At 38.1% G+C, this 12482-nt stretch overlaps 1 protein-coding gene across 1 annotated transcript; it reads left to right on the top strand.

Moving 5' to 3' along the window:
- Nucleotides 1–2803: 2803 nt before the first annotated feature.
- On the top strand, nt 2804–11963 carry LOC9269825 (ribonuclease TUDOR 1). Its single transcript, XM_015779951.3, has 16 exons — nt 2804–2926; nt 3348–3545; nt 4409–4597; nt 4725–4826; nt 5012–5218; nt 5676–5888; nt 6026–6133; nt 6218–6388; nt 6957–7157; nt 7291–7656; nt 8322–8549; nt 9832–10017; nt 10123–10191; nt 10272–10625; nt 10731–11102; nt 11513–11963. Exons 2-16 carry the CDS (start codon nt 3378–3380, stop codon nt 11747–11749), a joined length of 3171 nt encoding a protein of 1056 aa, XP_015635437.1. The 5' UTR covers nt 2804–2926; nt 3348–3377; the 3' UTR covers nt 11750–11963.
- Nucleotides 11964–12482: the final 519 nt, after the last annotated feature.

The raw sequence follows: 12482 nt of genomic DNA, 5'->3' as shown, positions 1-12482 counted from the left end.
TTAAAAATAATTAATATGACTTTCTAAAATAAATTTTATATGGGATTTTTTCATAAAAAATAATATGTAACAATTTGGAAGTGTATGTCTGGTTAAACCAAGAGAGTAGAAGTTGGAAAAAAGGTCGAAATGATTGTATATGACAACAATATTTATAGAATATGAAGATATAAGGTATACGTGAGATAGTACATTAAGTAGATAGGGGACAAGGATTTTAATAGTGGTTTGGGTCTTAAGATGAGTAATAATCCTACTCTACTTTATATGTATATATCTTTGGCATTCACCACACGCATTACAATAGGGGAGCATATTAGTTATTCTAATTTCTAACCCGCTAACTACGATCAATCTGGCGATTTGATGTCGACGAATAGCGATTGATCTCCTCCTAGCTATTTATCAGTGTGGTTTGTGGCTATGGCTTGGTGATTCGATTTGTCTATGGGTTCTCGTAGTAGTAAGCAATATTGCAACAAAGATCTGAAGACTTTGGCACAATTGTCAGACGGATCGGATTTTTTTGGCGGCGTATGTTAGTTCGAAACTAGTCGATCTACGCGAAGGCCTCACCGTCGACAATACTAAATTGTTGCTTTCCACAGCGGCAACGTGCTTTGTTGATCTTAACGAATCAAATTGTTGGATGACAATGGTTCCAATCTATAAGGGAATGCACTCTGGTCAGGTCATGTCTCCCAGATCCGAAATCATCGAAGTATCCTTCGCCGGAATATCCACAGCAGCAATGTCTTGATGAAGATTGGGATGATGAGGGTTCTGATCTGGAGGGGAATTCGGAACGTACCCTGGTCAGGTTATATCTCTCAAAACCGAAGTATGGATACGATCCAAATAGACCTTGTAGCGCCCAAATGATACTCTATTTCTTGTTCCTTATCCAAAACACCTTTCATGTATGTGGCTTGATCCCGTATAACACTTAGTATATATATGGTGTACCCTGCTGAGCTTAATGCATAAGTATTGGGTGTCCCATATTTAGGACACTAACTGCGAGCTTGCAGATAGGCTTGACGATCAACGCAATTCAGCGGTGGGGGCGGTGGGACGTCGATCAGTTGTGGCTGGGATCCATGCCGCGCATTGGGGTGGTGCATTGAAGGACTCATCACTGGACTAAAGTGAGCACCAAGGTTTTAAATCTCTTACTATATAGTTGTTGTAGCTAGCTGTGTGAGAAGGTCTATTTATTTCCTCTCATATATAATTTAGTCACTATTAATTGTTTAATAATTGTTCAAGAGAACTAGTTGGTCCTTAAATGGGATTCCTTTATGTCAAAGCTAGTTGGGCCTTTTTTTTATTACCAATCTAAATGAAAAATTGAAATCGTGGTGGTTTGTTTGTAGTGGAGTACTATAGTAGTACCATTATTTTTCTCATGCATGTTCATATGCATTTATTACTGTATAATACCCTCAATTTATTTTTATTGTTGGTTAGCTCAAAATTAAACTAAACAGCGGCAAACATTTAGAGAAGGAGGTAGTACTAAATGAAGCACTCCTCCAGATAATTCCATCTGCGTTCTCCATGGTCAAGATAAAGTATACAAAACGGCCCTAGACTTCATGCGGACTTTGATTAGGCCGATGTGCGGAGTGTTGAAAGAGCTACGGCCGGTAGGGCCTCGATGTGCACTTCCTGCGAAAGAGGACGACGAACTAGCTAGCTTCTTGAACACCGACGAGCTCTTCCTCCTCTTGATGCTCGCAGGCTTTTGCCTACAGGTGGATTAGCCGTTTGCCTCGGAAGATCATTTTAGACCGCTTGCAAAAAAAAAAAATCTAGTACTGAGCCAGCTAGGACACACGCCGACGCGATGACGCCGGCGTGCTTGTCCTCCACCAGCGCTCTCTCCTCCTCCTTCACTCTCGGGTGATTCGTGTGCTAGTTAGCGTGCCCAGATCGATTGAGTGGGGGTGGCAGTGCGAGTGCGAGTCATGTGCGCTAGAGAGATTGATCGCTAGGGGGCGAGCCTGGAGAGATGCGGTGTGGAGCTGCGGGCCGATGGATCGATCGGTGATAGAGAGCCTAGATTTTTTTTTCACTTTTTGGTCCCTTTTGAAAACTTATTTCACAAATGGATCTTTTGTAAAACTTATCCCAATAATGAACCTTTTTCGCGGTGCCAACATCATAGGCTTCATATATGATATGAGTGGTTTAGCTTCCATGGGGTGGCTAGGGACGCCGTCATGTTAGACCACGATGCTAATGATGTTACTGTCGCGAAAAAAAGTCTAATTTCAGAATAAGTTTTTTTAGAGGTCTATTTGTAAAACAAGCTTTCAAAAAGGACTAAGGGCTAGTTCACTTTGTTGCCCAAATAAACCATTTCACATTTGGGTAATAAAACTTTAGCATATTTTGGCATTACCAAAATTTGACAGTGTTGGCTTTATTTGTGTCGATACCTTTGGCAAATTTTGGTAGAGTTTTAAAAGAAGAAGCTTCTACAACTGCTAAAATTTAGTGAGATAATAATGGTTGAAGTGTGTATACTTTATTGTCTTATCAAAATTTAGCAATGCCAATATTTAATAAGATTGAAAGTGTCAACAAACTGAAAATGCCTTGGCATGTGCAAAAGAAAAAAAAAATCAGGGCTCAGAGCCCCGGACGAAAGTCATCAAAACCATACAGGGGACGGACGTGATCAAAACGCATACGAGTGCCAACGAAGCCGCGGATCTCTGGACTCTGGACACGACTCCAACTTCCTCCCCAACAGCGCCACACAACCGTAATCTCATTACAAATAGGGCGTACGTACGTCCGCCCAACCGATATATCCTACCCCTACCCGTTTTGTTTTTCTCTCGCAAAGACACCCAAAACCCTCGACGACAGTACGAGGCACTCGCGAGATCCGCCGACGTCGCATCTAGTTCGGCCGGTGAGTTTTTTCTTTCTCCTTGGATTAGTTAATTAGGTTTTAGAGACTTACATGCATATGCATGCCCTTCTTTTAATTTGGTCTTGATTGGGTTCTTTTGATCGATTACCATATATAAAATCTTCCCTTGATCCACATCTATATACGTACGTGTTTAATTTGGTCCAGATCGATCAGATTTGATAACTTGATCTTTGTACGTAATTAATCGATTGATTGGTACCAATGTATAGTGCAATTTGATAAGTTGAAATTTAATCGATTGAGTGCAGCCTCATAACACCTCTAGAATCGCTGTGATCTGCGTGATCGATCGATCGATCGATCGATCACGCAAACATAATGCTTGCATGAATGCCTTCTTTTTTTTTTTTACCTTGTTCTTTAGTTTGCTAATTAACGAATTCTTATCTCGTTGCAGGGAGCCTAATCTAGCTACTAGCTTCTTACCATGGTGACCGGTGGCGCCGTGCCGGCGGCGGCGCCGGTGTGGAAGGGGAAAGTGAAGTCCGTCCCGTCGGGAGATACGGTGGTGATCATGGACACATCCAAGGCGGAGGAGGTCATCCCGCCGCCGGAGATGTCCGTCACGCTGTCGTGCATCATCGCGCCCAACCTGGTAAGATCTCTGATCGATCGATCGCCAAGGAGGGTATTTCGTCAATCTTATATATATCTGTACGTTTGAAGAAAATACAACTTCAAATTATCAATCTTATATATATGTGTGTGTATGTTTGAAGAAAATACAACTTCAAATTATCAATCTTATATATATGTGTGTGTACGTTTGAAGAAAATACAACTTCAAAAACATATTAGAATTTAAGATTTTCTCCGGTCCAACAAAAAGTACCTCAAGGTACTGGTACCTCATGGTACCAAATCGTTTCCGATCGTTGGATCTAACAATACCCATCCCGCCCAACAAGATCTAACGATTAGAAATAATTTAGTACCGTGAGGTACCGGTACCTCGAGGTACTTTTTGTTGGACCGGAGTAAATCTCATTAGAATTACCTGCCCATGGTAGTTTAGTCATATTAGAATTCATAGGAGTAATAATGTTAATGGACAAGAACATCTCAATTTTGATGATTGGGTAAAAGCTCAAACATTAAAAGAAGGGTAATTTTACCATTCTTAATGAAATTTTTTGGTACCTCGAGCTACTGAGATACCAAATTTTATTCTAGAAATTATGGTTACCTCTAGTACTACAAATAAGTACTTGGAGGTAGTACCAAAATTTCCAGTGTAATCTTCCTATAAAATTTCTCGTAGAAGAAAGTATGCCGAAGCCCATTGACGCCTCTCGTGTTGTTGAATTGTGGGCCTTCCTTGAGTAATGTCTACAAGGTTTTGGGCTTAATTGGTATCCTCGATCGGCTTGTTAGCTTGTTGCAGCTGGTGCAAATACATTCATACAAGCTATATATATTGGCTCACATACTACTATTATGTTTATTATGCAATTGCAGGCTCGACGCGGTGGGATGGACGAGCCTTTCGCATGGGAGAGCAGGGAGTACCTGAGGAGGCTCCTCATCGGACAAGACGTCAGGTTTCGAGTAGAATACACTGCTTCTCCCTCGGGCCGCAAATTCGGCATGGTCTTCTTTGCTGAGAAGAATGTCGCTTGCATGGTAGTAGCTGCAGGTCTTGCTAAGGTAAGAACTACTGCATTTTTTTTTCTCTCTCTCTCTAGCTAGTTATCGTGTTAATTTGTATCGATTGATGATGATCATGCTCGATTCTGAATTGAGTGTTTTTTTTTTTTGCTTTGGCCGAGATCAGGTGAAAGAGCAAGGGCAGAAGGGAGAAATAAGCCCGTATGTTGCTGAGTTGCTAAGGCTGGAGACGATTGCCAGGGACCAAGGCTTAGGCCGTTGGAGCAAGGTTAGTTCTAGTATTTCGTCTTTTTTGTAACTGTTTGAATGACATACAAATAACGGGAGGGAAAGTTCTCTCGAGAGTTTAGAATCGTTTCCCGTTTTGTCTTACGACGACACAACATGCGCTGCCGCACCATCATATCTATGATCATATCACTGATGCATATATCTATCTCGTTTTACTTCCAGCTTCCTGGCGCTCTTGAGTCGTCAATAAGAGATCTGCCACCATCGACAATTGGAGATGGCAGATCTTTCGATGCCAAGGGTTTCGTTGCTGAAAACAAAGGGAAGAGCTTGGAAGCCATTGTAGAGCATGTTCGCGATGGAAGTACTATTCGTGTGCACTTGATTCCCAGTTTCCTTTATGTCCAAGTTTACGTTGCTGGCGTCCAGGTATGGAGCTGATGTGTAGCCCCTTTTATATACATTATATGTAATCGTATATGCTACCATGGATGAATGCTAGTTGAGGATAATTAGGACCATGGCAACCTGATTAAAGTTTTATCAACCAACACTAAATATGAGGTGTATATTATTTATTAATCACATGCATTTTCTCCATTCGTTTTATTTATGTTTTCAAGATTTGAACTGTGTATTGATTGCATGCTTCTAATCAGTCTTTGTTCTCACTAGTCTGTATGATATAATAATTATTATGACAGTTACTTTAGCAAGTAGTATAACACAATTTGTTGATAGTAAGTTTGAGTTATATATATTCTTTTATAGATCCTTTTAATGTTTGTACATCTTGAGCATTATTATATATAAACATGTAAATATACATGAATCTGTTAATGTTAACTGCTTGGATGACGAACTTTGATTTTGTACTATGATCCAGGCCCCATCCATGGGAAGACGAGCAACTCCTCCCCCAAATGCTCAAGCTGGAGTTGGCAATGGCGCAGCAAATGGAGAAGCTTCCACTACTCCAGCACCAATGGCAGCAGCACAGAAACTATTGGCATCAGCTGACATTTATTCTGAAGTCCCACCAGACAGGTTTGGACAAGAAGCTAAGCACTTCACCGAGACACGGGTGCTTAACAGAGAAGTAAGTTATTATTTTTTTTCAGTTTTCATATGTATTGTTACTGTCAATACCATGCTAATTTGTGGGGGTTTATTAGTGTAAACATATTGTAAAAGATATAATTTCTGATCACTATCTTTTTTTCCATTTGCCTTTAGGTGCGGATTGTGATGGAGGGTACAGACAATTTCAACAACATATTTGGTTCAGTTTATTATTCTGATGGGGATGTTGTAAAGGACTTGGCACTTGATCTGGTTCAAAATGTATGACGAATATTGTTTCTCCATGTCGTACCACTCAAATTTTCCTTTCACTCCACTTACCAATGTTCTTGTCACATTGTATAGGGACTCGCAAAGTATGTTGAATGGAGTGCAAATGTGCTTGATCCTCAACTTAAGACAAAGTTGAGGAATGCTGATCTTCAGGTTAAGAAGGAACAGTTAAGAATCTGGACTGGATTTAAGCCCCCGGTGACAAACACAAAGCCAATTCACAACCAAAAGTTCACAGGAAAAGTGAGTGGTCTTGACCATCCATTTTCTTCCATTTTTGGACACTAATGATTTTCAAATTTCAATTGCTCATTTTTCTCTTAAATTCAATTGAACACATATATTATGGTGTCATTTATTACTATGGAAACGTGAAAGCTCAAGTTCTCTCTAGAGTACATGAAAAAATATGGCCGCCTAGTAATTAGTTTTATCACTTCTGTTTCTCACAATACATTGTGAATTGAATTTGACCTTACATGTTTATGAGAAGATATGTGATACAATAATCTGTAGCATTATGTTAGTCAAAATTTTCAGGAACCATTAATATTGAATCACATGGGAACAAAACATGTCACATGCCCTATAACTTATTAAAATCACTTCCCATCTCTTGCTGCAGTACCTTGTAGCAGCTTGCACTTCAGCATGATGATCCATAATATATAATTACTTTTATTTGCAGTTTTTTATATGTACCAATTACTCCTATTCAACTACATCTACCTTATAACTATAAGAAAGAAAATATCAGATTCTGCAGCACAGCAACACAGCTGACCCTGTGAATGGTTGTTTAATTTTCCAGGTGATAGAGGTTGTGAACGGGTACTGCCTAGTCATCGCTGATGACGCTGAACCTTATGGCAGTCCTTCAGCAGAACGCCGAGTTAATCTTTCAAGCATCAGACCCCCCAAGTTTGAAAAGCCTTCAGAGGAGAACAAATCCTCTGAACAATTTGCTCGCACAGCAAAGGAATTCCTGCGCACAAGACTGATTGGAAAACAAGTAAGCACGCTTAATAATTATAATTACATAACATGCATAATCATCACGAAGCCCCTACAGAATCTTGTTTCCCTTTTAATTATTCAGCGTTATGAACATCACTCTTATTCAAAATTCACCCCTAATTTTTCAGGTCAACGTCTCAATGGAGTACTCGAGGAGGATCAACATTGCAGACGGACAGATTGCTGGCCCGAGAACTAACTCGACTGAAACCAGAGTTTTGGAGTACGGGTCGGTGTTCCTTCCCAGCTCATCGCATGCTGATGGAGAAACCGCTACTAGTAGCTCGGACAGCAGCAATAATCAGCTCGGGATCAACGTTGCGGCGCTGCTGGTCTCGCGCGGATTAGCCGACATCACCAGGCACCGTGACTACGAGGACAGGTCGCATCACTACGATGCTCTCATAGCTGCCCATGCGCGAGCTGAGAAGACGAAGAAAGGCTACCACTCCAAGAAGGAGTGCCCTCCTATTCATATGACAGATTTGACGAGGGTAAACACTATCTACTCCGTTTTATAATACTCCCTCCGTTTCAAAATGTTTGACACCGTTGATTTTTTAGTACGTGTTTGACCATTCGTTTTATTCAAAAAATTTAAGTAATTATTTATTATTTTCATATCATTTGATTTATTGTTAAATATACTTTCATGTACACATATAGTTTTACATATTTCACAAAATTTTTTGAATAAGACGAACAGTCAAACACATGCTAAAAAGTCAACGGTGTCAAACATTTTGAAACGGAGGGAGTATATTATAAGTTGGTTGACTTTTTTTTTCTAGTTAAATTTTTTAAAATTTAATTAAGTTTATAGAAAAATATAGTGGTATATTTTCGACACAAAACATACATATTGTCAAATATATTCAGTGTTAGATTTAAAGAAACTAATTTGATACTTTATATGCTGCACAAATTTTTTATAAACTTGATCAAACTTAACAAAGTTTATAATATGAAACGTCAAACGATTTATAATATGAAACGGAGGAAGTACTACGGAAAGTATTTTCGTAGACGGCCCCCTTTTAATTACTTACGCAGGCAGGCCGTTTTAAAAGCAACCTTGTCATTTAGAATTTTTAACTTTGTTATTTATGAACCTTTGCTTATATAACATTTTAAGTGGCCTCCAATTCTGTCTTGACAGGTACCCAAAAAGGCGAAGGAATTCCTTCACCTGTTGCAACGCAGCAGGAGGCATTCCGCAATTGTTGAGTACGTTTTCAGCGGCCATCGTTTCAAAGTGACGATCCCTAAAGAGACTTGCACCATTGCATTCGCGCTTTCTGGTGTTCGGTGCCCCGGTAGAGATGAGCCCTACTCTGATGAGGCCATCACAATGATGAGGAGAAGGATATTACAACGGAATGTCGAGGTACATTAATTCTTTATGTCCGGTGTTTTAGCTTTTAGCTTTTGTGTTCATTTGTTTGACAAGCTATATAATATTCCCTCTGTCTCAAAATATAATTATTTTTGGATCTCGATATGGTTTTCGAGATGTTATTTTGACCAATAATATCTATAAAAATAAGATGTTTAAATAAAAAGATTTGCATATTATAATTGTTCGTTTAATGGTAAATCTAGTAACATCAAATTTACATGATTGATATTTTTTATTTTTTTGCTATTAATAGTCAAAATTAATTTAAAAAGTTTGACTTGTCACTATTTAAAAATGCTTATATTTTGGGACAGAGGGAGTAGTATTGATATTTTTTATTTCTTTGCTATTAATAGTCAAAATTAATTTAAAAAGTTTGACTTGTCACTATTCTAAAAATGCTTATATTTTGGGACGGAGAGAGTAGGTATGTTTTAATTTCTACATGGAAATGAAGCGCAATAATGTCTCTATTTTTTTTTGGAAATTTAACTCACATATTCCTTTTTAATTTATATATTCTGATTTTTTATATTTTATATTTCTTATTTACCATAATTCAAATTTAATTCAGCCCTAAAATTATTGTTTGGAACAAATCTTTTTTATGTTCATTAAATTTATATTTATAATATTGCCTAAAGTCTACCATGCAGGATCCATAACTATAATTGTATATTTATATATAATTAGATAATGAACAAAAACCTAGTATTTAAATTAGGCTACTTTAGTCGCTTAACTTAAAAGAAATCGTTCCATATTATCTTGCAAAAACTAATTTTTATTCCCACAACCTAGCTAGCATCGCAATATGTACATACTTACAATTTACAATCAACCAACTAAATTAGGGCTGCCATCCTTTTGTTCTGTAATTTGGTTTGGACACTTTCGGATGCAGCACTGCAGGTACATGGTCATGACCTTAATAACAATTCAACAGTAGATATATACTAGTATATGATATATAGTGTAGAAACTAAATCTATACCGTAGTTCAACAGGAACTCTTCCCTTTCTTTTATGGCTAGAAACTAAATCTATACAGTAGAGTTGAACATTTATAGAATAGAGTTGAAAATTTATAGAATTTTCTATTTATGTGGGAATTAAGCTTTCTTTTACCCACTAATATGTTGGGCCGTTGGGCTCTTTATAGCTGTTTTTTTTCATCCATTAGGATTAATGTTGGGCTCTCCTAGGAGAGCCTTCAATCAGTATAATTAAAATTGTTTTCATTTTCTAAGAATTTTGAATGACTTTGCAGATTGAGATCAACACAGTTGATAGAACTGGAACATTCTTAGGTTCCTTATGGGAATCTAATATCAATGTGGCTTCGGTTCTTTTGGAGGCTGGTCTTGCTAAGATCAGCTCATTTGCAGTGGATAAGATGCCAGATGCTCAGGTTCTCTTAAAGACTGAAAAAATTGCAAAGCAAAAGAAATTGAAGGTTAGACACATCTATTTTTAATAGGTTAAATAAATTTCTTCTAATGCTGGCTCTTTATTATCTCTAAAATAAAAAAAATATGTTAAATCACTTATTAATTTAAAGGTATGGGAGAACTACGAGGAAGTTGAAGTTTCCAACGTCTCTCTTTATGATAATAAAGAGACTCTAAAGGTTTGTTTGTTGAATTTAATGTTCTATATAGTTAAATGTATCAAAAATACTATGCTAACTCGACTTATTATTTCTTTAAGGTTATTGTCACTGAAGTGCTAGGTGCTGGAATGTTTTATGTCCAAGCACTTGCTGATGAACATGTGGAGTTCGTACGTCATCAGCTTGCTTCTTTAGACATTAAGGATGATCCAGCTGAAGCTTTAGAAGTGAAAGAGCTGGAAACTTCAAAAGAGGTTGCTACTTTGACAAAAGATTTACCTGAAACTTTGGATGCCGAAGACCCATCTTCTGATGTGGCTAAGGATGAATCAGTAACTTCTAAGGATATAGACCCATTACCAGATGATTCAAACACAGCTCCATTTACTCCTATGAAGGGAGAAATGGTGCTTGCATTGTTCCGCTGCGACAATTCATGGAACAGAGCCATGGTAATCTTTTACTTTTTTTTCTTACATATATATAAAATCATGTTGCATCCATTCATGTAAGTATGGCATTATTATAACATAATATGAACACCTACTCTTTTACAGATTATAGGTGAGTGTCAGGGAGTTGAAGGACCTGAGTTTGAAGTATTTTACATTGACTATGGAAACCAAGAACTTGTTCCTCACAGTTGCCTGAGACCTATCAATCTATCCATTTCCTCTATTCCTCCCCTTGCAAAGCTGTGCAGCCTTGCCTTTGTGAAGGTGCCCAGTCTAAATGACTATCTTGGGCAAGAGGCAGCTATGTATCTGAACAGTATCTTGCTTGACAATGGGAGAGAATTTGAGGCTATTGTCGAAGAGCGAGATGCTGCTTCGGGAGGGAAATTGCAGGGTCAGGGAACCGGAGAAATCCTCGGCGTGACTCTACTCGATAGTGAGACCGACAATAGCATCAATGCTGAGATGCTAGAGGTATGCAATTCTAGACAGAGTTTTCACTTAAATGGTATTTATATATTGAAGTTAGTTAATTAGTTCTAGTGGTTGTTTTCACCCCTATCGACCTTTAGCTTATAAGCACACAGAAAAAAAAAACTTTATTGTAGACCTGATTTGGGGTTTTTCCATTGCAATTTATTTTTCAATATTTTCTTTTCAATCACGAATAACCTCTTATAATAAGTATATATTGTTAAATTACGTTACATTTGGAATTCACTAACTTTAGCATATAAGATTGTAGGTTGTGTTCACTAACATCTGTTCCTTGACATACTCAAACTCCTGAAATACATGTCTAAGATTTTGTGTTGCTGACTTATTTTAGATTTCTTTTGAAAAAAAAATCATGTGATAACCATTGTGTATCTCTCCATTTGCAGAGAGGGTATGGTCAACTTGAGAGGAGGAGATGGGACTCGAGGGAGAGGAGGGCAGCCATCAAGAAGCTTGAGGAATTCCAGGAGGTAGCAAGGAAGGAGCAGCTAGGCGTCTGGTGCCCAAAGAATGCAAGGAAGCAGGGCATGGATGAAAACGAGTACCCTGTCCTGGCCAGAGCACCACCTCCCCCAAAGAAGGGATATGACCTGATCAAGTTCATTGCGTCCCGGTCCGACTAAGAAAAAAAAAAAAGCCTTGTGTGTTTGTGTTGAAGATGTCATGCATGGAGACAGAACAATTTCCTTAAATCCAATTTCGTTTTTGTTGGTGCATCTCTTGTGATGTCAAACTTTGAGATACTACCTTTCAACCTTTGTAAATAAAACTCACTATTGGACCTAAATAACCTAGCTATGTTGTTTCTATGGACTTCTCAGTTATTGGTGGTTCATATATGCTTGTTTGTTTTTGTAATTTGTACTTCAGTTTGGTTAGCTCACTTTCAAGTTGAAACTCATAGCACAAATGAAATGTCTACAGGAAAAAAAAGAAAGTGATATTAAATCCTCTGCTGGCTGTGCATGTCATTTGTATATTTTTTTCTTTTTAGAGATGGGTATTTTTACCCGGCCACTACATCCAACCGAATATATGCAGCCTTTTTAAATTGAGATCTTAGCCTAACCTAATCTGAAATTCTCTCATATATAGATTTGATCTCAGGACCATAGGGTGCTACTCAGGTCACTGCAACCACTAGGCTACATGCCCTTTCACGCATGTCATTTGTATATGATAGACCATGAGGACCTTCATCTAAATTAATAATGAGCTTAATGTAGCATGCTTTAATTATCAAGCGGGACTATGCCCATTAAGTTTATGCAGGGGAAAATGCAAGATCTACAACCTCATCTTGTACTCCAGATTTTGGGCCACCGCAATCATGTGTAAACAATCTACACTCTATTT

This window comes from Oryza sativa, chromosome 4 (genome assembly GCF_034140825.1).
Source record: "Oryza sativa Japonica Group chromosome 4, ASM3414082v1".
NCBI lineage: Eukaryota > Viridiplantae > Streptophyta > Magnoliopsida > Poales > Poaceae > Oryza > Oryza sativa.
Note: the sequence above shows the minus strand (reverse complement) of the source record. Positions and strands in the feature narration are given on the sequence as shown.